The 18,052-nt window shown below is 48.7% G+C and overlaps 1 protein-coding gene across 1 annotated transcript in view; it reads right to left on the bottom strand.

Annotated features, from left to right (window-relative positions):
- Positions 1 to 18,052, bottom strand: part of HEG1 (heart development protein with EGF like domains 1) — an 86,313-nt gene that overhangs the window by 44,023 nt on the left and 24,238 nt on the right. The window contains exons 2-6 of the mRNA XM_072811666.1: positions 15,510 to 15,797; positions 13,183 to 13,479; positions 5,511 to 5,864; positions 3,965 to 4,291; positions 461 to 730 (exon numbers count right to left, since the gene is read on the bottom strand). Of these exons, the coding sequence (XP_072667767.1) occupies positions 461 to 730; positions 3,965 to 4,291; positions 5,511 to 5,864; positions 13,183 to 13,479; positions 15,510 to 15,797 (1,536 nt within the window). The remainder of the gene's footprint in view (positions 1 to 460; positions 731 to 3,964; positions 4,292 to 5,510; positions 5,865 to 13,182; positions 13,480 to 15,509; positions 15,798 to 18,052) is intronic.

Raw genomic sequence — 18,052 nt, 5'->3', positions numbered from 1 at the left:
GGCGGCGGGCGGTGGGGGACATGGTAATAATAAGAGGGGGGCCGGGGCAGAAGGATGGGGAACAGGTCCAAATTCCTTCCACATGCCCTTTTTGATAAAAGCAAATTGGTATCTGAAAAGCTCTTAAGACCCCACTAGAACAATTGTTATGTCTAAATGGAAAAAGGAAAACCCTCCCAATTTTCCATTCTGTATAATGATAATGAGATATTTCTTTCCCAGGAGATTGACTTTGGCCACAACTGGCTGGTCTCCTTTATTCCAAGCATCCTGGCAGACATGGCTTAGCGAGCGCGTGCGTGTGGGTGTGGGGGGGTGTGGGGGGGTAGGGCGGGTAGGAGAACCTGGCACGTTCCCTTCAGACGGAGCTTATGAGGTACTTTCTGGGGTGACAGCCATCTCAGTCCTTCCAGGCAGTGGGTACACCGGGGGGGGGGGGGGAGCTGAGGGAGCCTCTCACCTCCCGGGGCTGGCGAGGCCGCCCGTGAACCCGAGACCAGGCGGGCGTCACCAGTCACGGGCACGTCCCCTTGCGGGGTGGCGCCGTCGGTCTCCCCGGGCACGACGGCAGAGCGCCCCACGTCCCCAGAAGTCGTGCTGGCGTTGGCGAGAGACCGCAGCGTGCGCTCCCCGTTCCGGGTGAAGGTGGCAGCCGTGTGCGGGGGGTGGGCCTGCGCCGTCCTCTGCTCCACGTCCGAACTGCCTCCGGGCTCTGCACCGTCCTCGGTGGCTACGAGGGGATTGAACGGGACAGTGGGGGAGTGGGTGGGAGGGCACCGGGCGGGCTCCCGGGAAGGGCCTGGCTCCCTGCCCTGACGTCGCTGCCCTGCGCTGTCCCAGGCCGCACGGGAGACTCCGGTGGGAAACCACCATGCGTCGTTCCCTGCAAACACGGGTCACGACCCAACCCCAGGAGGCCCCGCAGGGCACCACATCCGTTCAGCCGACCTCGATTTATGGGAATGTTTACCACGTCAGTGAACGGGATCAATACTGTATTTCTGCTCGGTGATACACAATAATGGACTTTATGGCAGGGGAATCGGTGGTGGCGGCGCGGAGCGAACACTCAGCAAAAGACTAACCACCCCACCCGGGCTTTCGACTTTCTGATGAGGCCCAGGAGGGAGACCCCATCACTCCGAAGGCTTTTCCCTCCTAATAGGGCCAGTAATACCCGAACTGACGTGGGCTTATCATTCCTTTAGAGTGTTCGGTTTTTTTCTCTTAATGCCTTAGTGAGAAATGCACAGTGGTTGGAGGGTAAAGATGGGCTTATTTTCTGCTCTGTGTTATTTTTGTTTCTTTTTTTTTAATTTTTAAAAAAGATTTTATTTTATTTATTTATTTTTAAAGATTTTATTTATTTATTCATGTGAGACACACAGAGAGAGAGAGGCAGAGACACAGGCAGAGGGAGAAGCAGGCTCCGTGCAGGGAGCCCGACGTGGGACTCGATCCTGGGACCCCAGGATCACGCGCTGAACCGAAGGCAGATGCTTAACCGCTGAGCCATCCAGGCGTCCCTTAAAAAAGATTTTAGGAGCCTGCTTCTCCCTCTGCCTGTGTCTCTGCCTCTCTGTCTCTTGTGAATAAATAAAATCTTTAAAAAAGTGATTTAAAAAATATTTTTTTTTAGATTTTATTTATTTGAGAGAGAGAGGGAGAAAGTACACACAAGTGTACATGTACAAGCAAGGGGTGGTGGGGGAGGAGCAAAAGGGATGAAGAGGGAGAGAGAATCTCCAGCAGATTCTCTGCTGAGCCTGGAGCCCCGCCCGGTGCTTAATCTCACGGCCCTAAGATCATGACCTGAGCCAAAACCAAGAGTTGGACACTTAACTGACCGAGACACCCATGTGCCCGGATTTTTGTTTCCTTAATGTATTTGTTTATTTTCTCGGTGGGAATGGAATAGGGACAAGTGACGCATGAATAAATATCCTTTTCCTCCTTTCTTGGGTGTATGTTTTATGCTATGAGCTCAAAGAATCTTAGATTAGATTATCAAATAAACTCTTCTTCTCAGAAATTATGGAAATGAGGTCCAACTCTTCTTGGCCTAAATACTTCGTAATCTGGTTCTATGAGAAAAAAAGTTCTTTTTTTTTTTGGTTTAAAAAAAGATTTATTTATTCATGAGAGACACAGAGAGCGAGGCAGAGACACAGGCAGAAGGAGAAGCAGGCTCCGTGCAGGGAGCCCGATGTGGGACTCGATCCTGGGACCCTGGGGTCACACCCTGGGCTGAAAGCAGAGCTTAACCACTGAACCATTTAGGTGTCCTAAGAAAAAAAGCTCTTTCCCTGGTTCTTATTCCTGTTCCCATATCAGACTAGCTTTTTTCTTTTTTTAAGTTTACTTATTTATATAACCTCTACACCCAACATGGGGCCTGAACTCATGACCCCAAGATCAAGAGTCGCGTGCTCTACCGATTGAACCAGCTAGGCACCCCCAGACTAGCTCTCCATATCCCATGGACACACCCTGATGTAAAAGAGAGGTAAAGCTGCATGTTAGGGAAGTTCACTTCATGATAGGTTTGCATTAACTGACAGGAATGAGTGTGGGGACGGGGATACACAGTGACCCGGGGCAGCCCTGAGACAGCTGGGAAGCAGGGAGAGATGTGACCTGACCAGGCTGAAGGGCTTGGGAAGTCCACCAGGAGAGGCTTAAGGGCTGAGCGTGTCTGAGCACGATTTCCCCGGGCACAGGGGACGAGCCCTGGGGTGGGGAGATTATAAGACTCTTAAATAGCATTTAGGCAAACGACCCCATCAGGCTTACAGAGTTAAGAAAAAGTGGAGAATCGTGGCCTGAAACAGAGGAGCTGCCTCCAAACCCAGAAAAAGGAACAGGCCAAGAACTCGGACAGGCCGCATGCCACAACGAGGCCACAACGAGGCCACAACGAGGCCACTTCGAGTGATTCAGAGCAAAGAGAAAGCATTAGGTTAACTGACAATGAGTCGGTTTGGAGAATGGGGCTATTCCTTATCTGGCTCTTTATATCTGAGCCCTAAGAGCCGCTCACACTGAGCTCACATTTCCCGCACAAACCAAGGGAGCTCGCACCACGGACTGAAGGGCGCTTGTGCTAAGGAGATGCACACGGGAAAGGCCACGGCACCTAAGCTCCCCATCTGAGAAGGAAAACACTCTGAGTCCCCACATCGCGGGGGAGGAAAACGAATCCTTGTGTTTAGGAGACAGATGATGCACTTTCCACGCACACACATGAGAAAGCATAATATTCTCCAGCCACGCACGTGGTGCTGTTTCATGACAAACATACGCTCTTCCACAGTCACATCGCAATAGCATTATTCATGATCGACAAACAGTGGGAAAACCCCACACGTGCAATAACTGATAGAAGGGTAAACTAGGGCAGCCCGGGTGGCTCAGCGGTTAGCGCCGCCTTCAGCCCAGGGCGTGACCCCGGAGTCCCGGGATCGAGTCCAGCGTTGGGCTCCCCGCACGGAGCCTGCTTCTCCCTCTGACTGTGTCTCTGCCTCTCTCTGTGTGTCTCATGAACAAATAAGTAAATATTTAAAAAAATAAAAAGAAAAGGATAAACTAAACGTGGCAGGTGCACACAACGGAGTAGTACTCAGCCATGCGAAGGGAGGAAGTAGGGATACAGGCCACAGCCGGGATGAGCTCTGGGTACAGTAGGCTGAGCCGAAGACACAGAAGGGCACGCGTGGGGAGGTGGTATTTTCACCTTCCAGAGCTGTGTGATTGGGAGGACCGGGGGCGTGGGGAGGGCTGCAGGGAAGGCAAGGACACGACGGGGTCCCTGAGCCGCGTGCGGAGGCGCCGGCGGCGAGAGCGGCTCCCGGGAGACGACCCCGGCCACCGCGGGGCCTCCGGAGCGGCCCTGCCCACACGGCCTGGCCTCCCTGGGCCCCGTGTCCCCCCGCCCCAGCCCTGCACGTCTGCGCGGGACACTCACTGGAGCGCTCGTCACGCGGCGCCGAGGCAGCCAGGCTCTCTGAGGAGGAGGACGACAAAGACTCGGGGGCCGGCCCAGCGTGGCTCCTGGTGCCCAGCGCCGGGTCGCCTCCCCTAGAGCGGGGGCCGGAGGAGGAGAGGGGGGCGGCGGGCTGGGAAGTGGAGCCGCCGCTCACGGCCTCGGCGGTGTGGCTGCTGGTCAAGGCCCGGCGCGCCGCGCTGTCTCCGCTTCTGCCCAACGGGTCCGACTGAGACACGGCCTCGGTGCGGGCCGCGGGCCTTCCGCTCCCCGCCTCCGAGCTGCTGGCCGGCTGGTCCCCTCCCGAGGCTGCGAGGGTCAGGGAAACAAAGGTGGTGACCCGGACGGGAAAGAGAGAGAGGCCCCCACAACCGGGACGGGGGTCCTCTCTAAGCAAAGGTTCCCTTTGCAAGGACCTTTTTTAAAAAAATACTTTATTTATTCATAGAGATACACAGAGAGAGAGAGAAAGAGAGAGAGAGAGAGAGAGAGAGGCAGAGACCCAGGCAGAGGGAGAAGCAGGCTCCCTGCAGGGAGCCCGACGGGGGACTCGATCCCGGGTCTCCAGGATCACGCCCTGAGCCAAAGGCAGATGCTCAACTACTGAGCCACCCAGGTACCCCAAGAAGGGAGCTTTTATATTTCATTTATTTATTTATTTTTAAAAATGTATTTATTTGAGAGAGTGAACGAGAGTGAGAGAGCATGGGGGGGGCAGAGGGAGATGGAGAAGCAGGTACCCCATTGAGCCGGGAGCCGGGTACAGGGCTCAATCTGGGGACTTCCAAAGGCAGACACTTAACCGACTGAGCCACCCAGGTACCCCATGAAGGGAGCCCCTGAAGACAAAGTGCAAAGTCGCAGAGTAATTTATAGGCTTGGCTGTTTTATTGTCTTTCCCCAAAAGTGGTCAAGGGGAAAGAGAATTTTTGCCCAACAAATGCGACGTGCCTACACATAGCGCTGGGTCAGAAGCAGTCTTCTCAGATAATTCCATTATTAGTAAAGGTTATTCTAGTTTTCAAGTGTAGCAAACAAAAAATAAACTCAAGGGCATATACTGAAAGCATGAATCTGGAGGAATATATTTATATCTGCACATTGTATTTGGAAGAATGCTCTGTACAGAAACCAACGCCAGCCAGTCTGAAAGAGCAGGCCGTCTCTCGCCCTGAGGACAGTCCTGCCGGGGGGCCAGAGGCAACCTGCCCGCTCCGAGGCCGAGCCCTCCACTCTGCTGTGGACAAGCACATGACCGTGCCCTCACTCCTTCAACCCTCTGAACCTTTGTTTCTTATCTATAAAAAAGCAGGAGGCATGATGCCCATCTGACGAACTTCCCAATGTTCTCATAAGATGAAAATCAAAATGCGACAATGTGGCGTACCAAATAAAGGAGACGGCGCTAGCTAAGGACACATCTTTTTTTTTCTTTGAGATTGTGAATGGTCTTAAAGCCATCTTTTAAGACAATCCAAATGGGGTTTTTAAATGTCCATAATAGATGGAGTAAAGATTAAATACTTACTTGGGGAATCATTCTGCCAAAATCTCACTGAGACCCCTGAAGATATGGGGCCAAATCCATTCTCTGTGGATGGCTCAATGGATTCTCCAGCCCCTGGCTTCCTGGTGACCTCCTTGGTTCCTTGAAACTCTGCCTCCAAGGATGAGGAATGGTTTGATAGTGAAGTCGTGGCAATTTCCGAGTCCTTGGGGAAACTCTCTGTCTCATTCAGAGGTTGCAGACTGACGCTTACAGACTGGAGCCTCCCGGGGACACCGCTGGGGAACGTGGCAGCAACACGCACACTCTCTGTCCAACTCACCAAAGCACTCGGGAGAACAGTGGAGTCGTTGAGCTCCTCTGTGCTCCTAGTAGCTAAAATGGAAGAAAATAGACTTTAAGACTCCTTGAGGGTTTAAGAAAATCAGAGAGATATCTAGACACAAATAATGCTTATTATGTTGGATAAATCTAGGTAATGTGGACCTAACATAGCTACATATATATATATTTTTAGATTTTATTTTTTATTTATTCATGATAGACAGAGAGAGAGGCAGAGACACAGGCAGAGGGAGAAGCAGGCTCCATGCAGGGAGCCCGACGCAGGACTCGATCCTGGGACTCCAGGATTGCGCCCTGGGCCAAAGGCAGGAGCTAAACCGCTGAGCCATCCAGGGATCCCCTAGACATACATATTTTTTAAGGAGTCTGTTTATTTATTCATGAGAGACACAGAGAGAGGCAGAGACACAGGCAGAGGGAGAAGCAGGCTCCATGCAGGTGGCCCGATGTGGGAATTCGATCCCAGGACCCCGGGATCATGCCCTGAGCCAAAGGCAGACACTCAACCATGAGCCAGCCAGGCGTCCCTAAAGATTTTATTTATTTATTTATTTATTTATTTATTTATTTATTTATTTTAAATTTATTTATGATAGTCACAGAGAGAGAGAGAGAGAGAGAGAGAGAGAGAAGCAGAGACACAGGCAGAGGGAGAAGCAGGCTCCATGCACCGGAGCCTGATGTGGGATTCGATCCCGGGTCTCCAGGATCGCGCCCTGGGCCAAAGGCAGGCGCCAAACCGCTGCGCCACCCAGGGATCCCAGATTTTATTTATTTATTTCAGAGAGAGAGAGAGAGTGTGTGTGTGTGTACACGAGCAGAAGGGAAGGGGCAGAGGGAGAGGGAGAAGCAGGCTCCCGACTGAGCAGGGACCCTGGGATCATGACCTGAGCCCAAGGCCGGCCCAGGCACCCCAGGTAAACACAACTGACATTCTCTCTTCACGGGCTCTGCTTTTCCTAGAGCCAAGCAAAGAAGCCGTGAAGTCCTTCGCCAAGCACAATGGAAAGCATTGGTCTCGCTGAAAGGAAGATGGGAGAAAGCCTCTAGACATTCTTTGCCTTTTTAGAGAGGAAGGAAAAAACTTCTGCTCTGGAATTCCACCTTAGAGGTTATATGGGGATAGGCCACCGTGATAAGGCACAGGTTTTTGTTTTGCTTTACTTTGGCCACGTAACCCTTTTGTTCAAATGCTATTATAGATTAAAACCCACACATAAAAAGGAATAAAAGTAAGGCGGTTCCAGGAGCCCAGCCCCCAGGTCACCCTTGGGGAGGCCAGGGCTCTGCAGACCCGGTGGGACCAACACTAGCTGAGAGCAAGAATTCCTGGCCTTGTCACCACCAAGGGATCTTTACTATTCCCCACCTCATGGCCATGGAAACCTGAGGCTTTGAAAGACCATTAACGGAACTGCATTTAAGAAATAAGGGAACTGCTTGTCAGAGGAGATACTCAATGCTACCCCACTGATTCGAGTTAATTCCATCCAAAAGCGAACAGGCCCCATTATTATGGTTAGCCTCATTAGGCTTTGGAGACCAGCTCTCAAGCTTAGGTACTACCCCAGTGGACCCCTCGGAGAGCCAGGACTCCAGGCTGGGAACACTTATTCTGATGCAAAGGAAGGCAGACACTGATCTAATTGTCAAGAACCTCAAAAACGGAATTGTGGGCCACTTTGATCAAAATATGCAGAAGTACAGGTGGCTTGCTGATGGCTCCCTTCCATTCCAAAGAACTTTCCAGAGAACATCCTGAGAATTGGCCTTTGGGAGGGCACACTGCCGTCCTCATTCCAGACAGGAATAAACCGCAGGAAAGCATGGTGAGTGGGAAGAAACATGGCCGGCAAGATCCAAAGGCAAGAAAAAACATTTTTCTTTTGAAGCCAAAAATAATAAAAAGTGCTCTATACCTTTATAATGAAAGGTTTCAAGCTGTTATTTATGACCCAGAAAGGGAAGAATTAAGTTCTCATTATAAATGGTCCCTTGAAGGGGTGCCTGGGTGGCTCCATCGTTAGAGTGTCCAACCTTCGGTTTCGGTTCAGGTCGTGATTTTAGGGTCATGAGATCGAGTCCCACATTAGGCTCTATGCTCAGTGCAGAGTCTGCTTGAGATTCTTTCCCCCTCCTTCTCCCTCTGCCCCTCCCCCTGCGGGCGCTCTCTCTCTCTCTAAAATGGACAAATAAAATCTTTAAAAAAATGGTCCCTTGGAGACCAGTCCTATGGGCAGTTGTGAACAGAAGCACGAATAAATATTACATATAATTAGAGAGTGAGCAAGCATAGGAAACACAAAGGTTCCTCTTACTCTCGTATAAACCATGGAACCAGCTATACCTAGAACACAGCCTGCAGCTCTGCTCGCTGGGCCTTAATGGAAGCAAAACGAGGATGCAAGCAATCCACACAACTTGTCTTTTGTTTTTGTTTTAAAGATTATTTATTTATTTATTCATGAGAGACACAAAGAGAGAAAGAGGCAGAGACACAGGCAGAGGGAGAAGCAGGCTCCATGCAGGGAGCCCGACATGGGACTCGATCCCGGGACCCCAGGATCACACCCTGGGCCGAAAGTGGTGCTAAACCACTGAGCCACCCAAGCTGCCCAATCCACACAACTTGTAATTGAAACAAGAAGAATAGGGTGGACCCCAAAAGAGAGTTCTAGCCTCCTTAAACACACCCTTACTTAAAAACAAAACTAAATAAAAATGAATTTTCATAAAAAAAGGAACACATAGGGTGCCCCAGGTGGCTCAGCGGCTCAGTGGCTCAGTGGCTTAGTGCCTGCCTTCAGCCCAGGGCGTGATCCTGGAGACCCAGGATCAAGTCCCACATCAGACTCCCTGCATGGAGCCTGCTTCTCCCCCTGCCTGTGTCTCTGCCTCTCTCTGTCTCTGTATCTTTCATGAATAAATAAATAAAATCTTTAAAAAATAAATAAATAAAAGCCACAATTAGCTGACCAAGTACGATGTGCCCGTATCTTCTATATGCCTTTGTACGTTGCGCTGAGTCCTTGATAATCCGTAATCTCTTAATCCTCGCGGTAAAGTCATGAAGCAGTGAATACTTCTATACAAGTAGTGCCTCTTAACAAAAAGAGAGAATGGCTGGTCAAACTCACCTATCATCACCGCTTACACTAGTCCCTCTGCCAAATACATGCAGGGAAAAATTTACCATGTTCCTAATCCATGGGCCAGTGATATTGGTTTTTATTTTTTATTTTTTAAAATATTTTATTTATTTATTCATGAGAGACAGAGAGAGAGAGAGAGAGAGAGAGAGAGAGGCAGAGACACAGGCAGAGGGAGAAGCAGGCCCCATGCAGGGAGCCCGACGTGGGACTCGATCCCGGGACTCCAGGATCAGGCCCTGGGCTGAAGGCGGTGCTAAACCGCTGAGCCACCAGGGCTGCCCCCATGATACTGGTTTTTAAATAACCGGTGTCCCTTGCCCATTTCTACCTCTGAAGCACCCATTAAAAAATGGGAAGGCCATGCATTTGGGAGCAGAAATAAGCCAAGTTCCCTAATCTTTATAACAGGAGGTGGAAAGAATGCCCACTTATCTGGTAAAAGTATATGGGTCCCTCTCCAATCCCAACACAAAATGTTGGAACCTCAGGCATGCAGCGAATGCTCAACCTTGGCGTGACTGCTGTCCAGAACCTGCCAAAAATCTATCTGAAGCAGCTGATAGTTGGGAAAGATATGCTAAATCTACACCGTCCCAAGTTATTTATGCTCTCTTCCTTTACAAAGTGAAATCACCACAAAGCAATTTACCTGGACCGCATTAGCTCGGCTCCTCACAGAAATACTTTCATAGGTTGGGATCCATTATGACACCCTGAGCTCCTACTGAGAATCTATATAAAATATCGCCTTTGAAAGAACACGAGCACGATTTCCTCAAAACAGCAATTGGGGGCATTTTCCATTACGATTCTCAACATCCTCTACATAAACAGTCGTTGCAGAACTCACTGCCCCCCAAAGGCTCACGCCTATGGATGAAATTGTATGCTTACTTTATCTGACAATGATCTCTCGCCCCACCCAGGTTCCCTTTGTGCCCTGGTTTCCAGGAAGCTCAGTGCTAAATTTAGTGCTCAACTGTAGCCATTCTCACCCAGTTCACAAACGTAGCTCTTTCTGCCTCCCGAAGAGAACTTGTTCCCTGTTAGCTGCTTTACTTACTTTCCCCCCAATGATCAAATAGTCCATGGCTATTACAGAACATATGGAAAGTAGAGAAAGATATAAAGCAGCAAGAAAAATAATTTCAAATTGCTTCTGATCTCTTTTTAAAATCTGATTTAGGGGATCTCTGAGTGGCTCAGCGGTTTAGGGCCTGCCTTCAGCCCAGGGCATGATCCTGGAGACCCGGGATCGAGTCCTACGTCGGGCTCCCTGCATGGAGCCTGCTTCTCCCTCTGCCTGTGTCTCTGCCTCTCTCTCTCTCTCTGTGTCTCTCATGAATAAATAAATAAAATCTTAAAAAAAATAAAATAAAATCTGATTTAGCTGTCTGGGCCCCTACCTGCTTTATTTTATTTTATTTATTATTTATTTTATTTTTCCCTACCTGCTTTAATGCATACAGTCCCAGCATATACTTTATTTTATTTTATTTTTTTAAAAGATTTTATTTATTTATTCATGATAGTCACAGAGAGAGAGAGAGAGGCAGAGACACAGGCAGAGGGAGAAGCAGGCTCCATGCAGGGAGCCCGACGTGGGATTCGATCCCGAGTCTCCAGGATCGCGCCCTGGGCCAAAGGCAGGCGCCAAACCGCTGCGCCACCCAGGGATCCCCCAGCATATACTTTATTTTTGGGAGCAGGTAACTCCTGGCCAGCCAGGCCTCCGATGAGGTGCTGCATGCCTGTTTCTTTATAGCAGAGCAAGGAGTGAAAGGACACAGAATACAAAGGCTGGATGTGTCTGGAATAACAGATGCTGGAGCTAGAATCTGGAGGATCATCTGGTCTAATCCCTTCTGTGTTTCTAATAGGGAGCCCCATCCTCCCTGGGCCAGGGAAGCTCACGTTGAGAGCAGCACAGCTCATCTAACCGGTTGAAGTGCCAGGCCTTTCACTGGGTCACATTTACTGGTGCATGGAGTAGCCAAGGGTCAAGCACACAGCCCTGCCACACTCTCTTTTCACTTCCTTTCCACAGGGTGCCAGCTGGACGGGGCGCCACCAGGTCTGCTCTGGCAAGTCCTGCTGGCTCTTGGTGCTCATGCCTGCGTGCAGATAGCCCCTCTATCCTGTGGTCAGGGTCAGGCGGAGATAGTAAGGTCTCGGGATGTAGATTTAAGGGGGTGGGGAGGGGAGTAGAAAGTATACCAGAGCTCTCTTGGCAGGTTTAGCAGTTACCAGCCCAGCTTTAAAAGTAAAAGCAGAACTTTGTTCCCCGTGTGGCTTCAGGTCTCTGTGCATGTCCCCTCAGCATCCCCGCAGGGAGGGGTAGGCTGGCCCGCTAGACCCAAATGGGTCATTTAACAGGACCTAGAGCCCTAGCACCTAGTTTTTGGAAGCAGGGAGCTCCTGGCTAGCCAGGCCTCAGATGAGGGAGGTGGGCCTCTACCTAGCGCAGAATTCCCACTTCAGCAAAAAGGAAGAGAAATGCTCGGTGAAAGACTCAAGGAGTCGAAAGATACAGCAGAACTCTTCCCAGAACTAGAAGTATAAGGGTTTTTTTGTTTGTTTGTTTTGGTTTTTTTGTTTGTTTGTTTGTTTTTAAGATTTTATTCTTCAGTAGTCTCTACACCCAACGTGGGGTTTGAACTTATGACCCTCAGATCAAGAGTCGCATGCTCCACCCACTGTGAGAGCCAGGCACCCCTAAAAGTATAAGGTTCTAAAAGGAACCTGAAGGCCAACTGATTTTTTAAATGTGGAAAAACCTAGGTGACAACAGAGTCAAGCCCAGTAAAGTTGGAAACATAGGCTGATTTTCAAAGTATAAGCCACAGTAGTGGGTTGAGTTTAAGTTATAAATATTAAATGACCTTGACCAGAATCAAAGTGTAGCTTCCTAGAAAATGCTTCCTTTCTACCATTTAGTAAAGTCAGTTGTAAATCACTGAACACAGACCTTTGAAACTAAAAAGGCTCATAGCTTTGGTCCAATCTAACCAATGTTTAAGAATGATCTTAAAAGGAAACCTCTTAAAACATGAATCACAAATTATATACATACCCAGTAGTCAGCAGATACTATATACAGAGTATTTAAAGGAGGAATGGGCTGTTTTAAATAGGCATTATGGAAAGGACCTCCAGATTCAGTGTTTGCATTGGTGACCTAAACCCAAACCCCTAGTCTTGCAAAGTATCTCTGAGAACCTCTGACCTCTCAAAATTTTGAAATGGCAATTTCGGAAGCAACCTAACCTCTAATTCCAAGAATATTTCCAGACCTCTCTGTCCTGCTTCTTCAGGCATGTGGATGAAAACACACACAGCATGCACGGACTCTGAATAAAAACCTCAGGGAAGAGAAAAAGCGGGCAGAGTTTCCAGCATTTTCTTTGGCCCGTGGCTGGTGGAGCTCTCTGATACTGGAGCACATGCTAATCCCCATCACTTACCAACCGCACCTGGTTCTGGGATGGCAGGGAACCTGGGAGAGGGATGGACACAGTTTGTGTCCCTGAGAGGATCACAGTCCCTCTGGGTAGTCAGGTGTTGGATAACCTAGTGTGGTGGGGTAGACAGAGGCTCAGAGGGCTGAGAACGGGCTTGTTGGAACGGAATGCCTGTGTAGGGGCCTTAGCTGATGACTAGGAGCCAAAGAGGCAGAGAGGCGAGCCCTCCACTGCTGCTGCCTTGCAAACACCAGCACTGTGGGGTGTTTGGTTTTTGTTTTTTTTTAAACAATGCATAGAAAAATGTGTATCTATGTTATCTTCACCATGGCAAGAAACAATTTTGCAATGATGAAAAAACACAAACCTATGTCCTAATCAAATGACACATGCTCTCCATTTCACTCACCCCAGAGCATGGCCTCTTATGCAAGGAGACTCACCAACAGCACTCAGTGTACGTGGGGTAAGAGGGGACCAGCAGGGGTTAGTGGACACAAGGACTTAGAGCAGCCACCAGCCCAACTCTTAAGTTCCTCCTTATGCAGTTAAAGAAAACCCCTTTTAAAGATGGACTTTAGTATGAATATACGTTGTGCAGATCACACATTTTCCCCCAAATACTTTACATTTGTCTCTAGTGCCTTCTCCCCTCAGCGCTGGTGACAGGGATGTTACTGGTGGTCTGTAGGCATCTACTACTTCTATTCTGGATGACGTCGTAGGAGCACTTACCCGAGGAGGGCTCCAAGGGAGAGGAGTAAGCTGGTGTCCTGGAGAAATGTGGCCAGGAGAGCGCCAGTCCTGAGGTGTTCCTCTTCCTGGAGAGTGTGGTCTCTTCTCCAGTCTCCAAAGCAGGAAGAGGGAACTGGCCTAAGACCCAAGTGGCAGCCACTTGGGTGTGCACAGTCACTTCGTCTGGGAGCCCCTTTCGTCTCGCCAGGGAACCCCGGGATGTTGTGCTCTCCGTGTGAGAAGGGGCAGTTCTTCCTTCGGACCCTGAGCTGGATGGCAAGTGAAGCATTCCCAAAGCTGAAAGCAGATGGCAACAATTACAATTCCACCAGCAGACTTCCAAATGCCTGAATAATGTGTAGTGGGCTCACCTCTGACCTCTGTGAGGAGACATGAGGAGTCACTATTCATTCTATGAAAAATTCACTCCTGAACGAGAGACCACAAACCAAGACAAAGCCTGTTTTCAGATCTCACAAAGACTGCATTTTGTGGCAGAGTTGTTATAAAAGGGGCACAATGAAGCTAAGCGTCAGATGATATGGAATCAAAGATGCGATTCTGATCACCATGACTCATCACTCACATTCCACAAAGCTAGTCTCAGAATTTACTTGAATTCAACCTCAACAAAATTTCCAATATCCGCATGACCGACACACCTGGGTGTCATCATGGGCAGTTCTAAGCTCTATGTCCATCACTCATGAATGGAACATCAAATACTGTCATTGGTACTCTTTATAGAACCGAGTGCCCCATCCCGACCTCCTAGAACTAGCCTGCGAGACCACGGGGTCATCTTTGATGGCTTCATCGTTGATGGCCTACTTTTAGACTATTACCAAGTCATATCAATTTTCCTTTGTGAACAGTCTTTACCAATCCCCTCCTCTCTGCCCCTCAGGCCACTGGGCCATGGATCTTAGTGCCCAGCATCTGCCTGGGTGGTCCTCTTGACTCCAGGTTCCCTCTGCCCCATCCTAGACCTGCCTGTCAGCTGAATCCCCCTCCAAATTCACTTTAATCATGTCATTGCCTTGTTCAAAACCCTTTAGTGACCCTCCCTACCACACCAAATCTAAACTGCCTGGTTTTCAAAGGTCTCCATGACTGCCTCTAATCCCACCCACACAACTGTCCTCTCCTCCACGTGGGACTTGCACTCTCCATGTGGGAAGCTGCTGGCCTTCCCACCCCACAAAGAGACCAAGCTTCTCTTCTTCCCTCACATGGTCGGTGCATCCCACTCCTTAGCTATCCCTCCCACCTTGTTCGGATGCACAGGCAGGCAGGGTCAAATCCCAACTCTAAAACCTATTTAGGGCAGCCCCAGTGGCTCAGCGGTTTAGTGCCACCTGCAGCCCGGGGTGTGATCCTGGAGACCCAGGATCAAGTCCCACACCAGGCTCCGTGCATGGAGCCTGCTTCTCCCTCTGCCTGTGTCTCTGCCTCTCTCTCTCTCAATCTGAATAAATAAATAACTCTTAAAAATAAATAAATAAAAATAAAACCTATTTAGCTGTTTGACCTATACATCTCAATTTAATGAACTTCCCTACCTTCAGTTTCCAAAATCCTAAAATGAAGATAGTGTGACCCCATTGGCTTGCTGTGAGAATTGAGAGAACAGAGATGTTGGCATGCAGTAGGTGCCTAATTGTGCCAGTTTTGTCTGCCCTTCCTCAGTCAAATCTTACACATCCAGCCCCAGCCCCTTCTTGAAACCCTTTGCTGAAATGCCAAGCTGGGGCGCCCGGGTGGCTCAGTCAGTTAAATATCTGCCTTCGGCTCAGGTCACGATCCCAGGGTCCTGAAATCGAGCCCCATGTAGGGCTCCCTGCTCAGCGAGGAGTCTGCTTCTCCCTCTGCCACTTCCTCCACTTCCTCCACTCGTGCTCTCTCTCTCTCTCTCAAATAAATAAAATCTTAAAAAAAAAAAAAAAAAAGCCAAGCCACTGAGCTGTGCAGATTGAAGCAGGAGCCACCATTTGAGCTACGTGAACACAAACGCAGCCGTGTTGCCCACCAGACCAGACCTGGTTCCTCTGAGACTGTAGCGTGCAGCACAATTACTGAGGTCGTTTGGATTCACTCTGGCCACGGAATCCCAAGCCTCTAGGTCTGGGATCTGACCCTCACCTAGTCTATGCTGCTAACTCACTTAATCACAGCATGCCATAGACAGAGCCTAAGCCACAGGTCTGATCCACAGCCCAGGACCCTTGGATGGACACTGGGGCTCAGGATGGGGAAGAGGGAGATGCAGAAACTTTGTTTTCCAGGGTGGGACATACATGCAAAGAACATCACTGGCTCAAACTCACCCGTGGTGATACTCTGGGAAGTCAGAGCTGTTGCTACGTCAGGCCCAACAGGGGAAACAGTGAAATTTGTTTTCCTGGAAGTGTCGTTTCTTCCTCTAGCATCTGCCGCTTCTGTTTGTGGAGTGAGGTTTTCTGGAGCATTTGAAGAAGTGTGGCTCTTTCTGGAGGTCTGAGTCATCACACCCTCCTTGGAAACCACTGTTGAAAAGTCCACTTGATTCTGATCAAAGGTGCCGTTTTCTACGTGTGGTTCAGTGTTACTTTCTGGCCAACTGTTCATTTCAGCAGCTGAAACAATAAGGACATGGACCAGTGAGAGCTCGCTGGCTTCTGAAAGAGGAGGAAACCCTCAGAAAAGCCATGAGCGGATAGATCAGTGAAGAATTGGATTCAGCTAGAATAATTTCACCTTTCTTTTTTTCCCCATGGTGATTATTCTGACAATCCGGGGGGAGAAATTATGAAGTACCAATACTACATAGGATGGAATTTTACAGTAAGTGGAATAATGATAAAAACCGCTAGAAAGAGACCAATGCGGGACTTGGGGGAGAGCACCAGGCCCGGAGCGGGATGGGGGCAGGGATGCAGGTCAGGTGTGAGCACAGGGAAGGGAGCACTTCCAAGCACTGAGGTGGTGAATTGCATCTTCTGGGTGGTAGGAGGGTAAAAGCTGGCAGCTCTCCATCCTGACACCTACTCTTGCAGGCAGGGAATGGGGGCTGGGACATGCATAATTCTGGAAAAAAAACCTGTGGACGATTTGGTAATATGACCAAAGCCTTAGTAATATAAATAGGTTTGATGATTTCGTTTCCTTTGAATTCATGCTAAATACTCAAGAATGTGGACAAAAATTTCAGCTGCACTGATATTCATGATGTCATTGTTTATAATAGCACAAAAGAAAGGAAGGAAGGAAGAAACAAAACTGAAAATCTATAGCAGGAGATCAATTAAACCAGTTGCAGTATGTCTGCATGAAAGGATGCTTTGAGGTATTAAAATGATGTGATAACATAAAATACAGAAAGATATTATACAAATATTGAATTAAAACAACAGGTTTCTTTTTTTTAAGATTTTATTTATTTATTCATGAGAGACACAGAATGAGAGAGAGAGAGAGAGAGGCAGAGATATAGAGGGAGAAGCAGGCCCTATGCAGGGAGCCTGATGTGGGACTCGATCCCGGGACCCCAAGATCAGGCCCTGGGCTGAAGGCGGCACTAACCACTGAACCACCCAGGCTGCCCAAAACAACAGGTTTCAAAATGGAATTTCAAGTATGATCTCATTTTGTTAAAAAAAAAAAAAAAGAACAGCAATCATGAATGCGTGTGCGTGCCGAACACAGATGTAAGCTCTCGACATGCCCTCATTTGTTCAACATCCAGGTAGATCCTCTCATCCTCCCCACTTTGCAGGGGGCCATGCCCAAGACCCCAGGCAGCCTGCTCCCCACCCAGGTCCCTGAGCTCTCGCAGCATCTGGCGCACTGCACAAGGTGCATTGTAGCAAATCCTCTGGGGCCCCCCTCATCTCCAGGGCAGGGGTGCTGAGGAAAGGTTGCTTATTCGCATGGACAGTTTTTTGACATTTATAAATTAGGGATGGGTGCAGAGTAGTCAGAAAATATATTGCAACGATCAGTTTCTGCCATATTGCCCAAAGTGGGGCAAAGAGGGCATTAGTCAAAAATGTCAGGATCGCATGAAAGTTGGGGGGAAACTGGGCACAGAGGTCATCACATGTGGTGTCAAGTGTCATTTGTCAAGGCAGGAGGCTGAGAGTCAGAGCAGGTAGGTGGGATGCCCAAGTCCGACCCAAGAAGGCTGCCTTGCTATTCTGACGACGTCGGAACACGACCCAGAAACGGCTTGGAAGCCCGAACCTGCCACTGCCAGGGTGCCGCCTCCTGAAGATCACACCAAGAGAACATTCTAAGAGCTGTTTCCCTGGATATCCAAACTAATATGGAGATGATATGAAATACGTGTGCTAATTGGAGGGCACGGAGTTTAATGAGTTTCTGGAGAAAGCAATGAGGACAAGGACCATTTAAAGTTATTGCTGATTGCATGGCTCCTCTAAAAACCTACTTTTATTTTCCTCATTTGGGAATGATATTTTCCTTTCTGCCTAGAATCAGGCACTGTTGAGAAACCTCTGGGGGAATGAATGAAGTCACTTCTATCGGTATGAGTCAGGCAAGGATGGCCAACCATCTGACCAGTAGAGGCTGTAGGCAGAACCTACGGTTTGGCTCAAAATATCACACACACATACACACACACACACACACACACACACACACACACACTTTCCCAAAAGGAACAAGCTATCTTCTAGATCAGCACTGCCTAAGAGATATATAAAGTAAGACACAAATGCAAGCCACATATGTAACTTTATTTTTAAAAGTAACAGATGAAATTAATTTTAATACGTATTTTACATACTCTGACATATTCAAAATGGTAGTACTTCAATATGTAATTGATATAAAAATTGAGATACTTTGCTTTTTTTTTTTTTTTTTT

This window comes from Canis lupus, chromosome 35 (assembly GCF_048164855.1).
Source record: "Canis lupus baileyi chromosome 35, mCanLup2.hap1, whole genome shotgun sequence".
NCBI classification, from domain to species: domain Eukaryota; kingdom Metazoa; phylum Chordata; class Mammalia; order Carnivora; family Canidae; genus Canis; species Canis lupus.
This window is presented reverse-complemented; position numbering and strand designations above follow the sequence as displayed.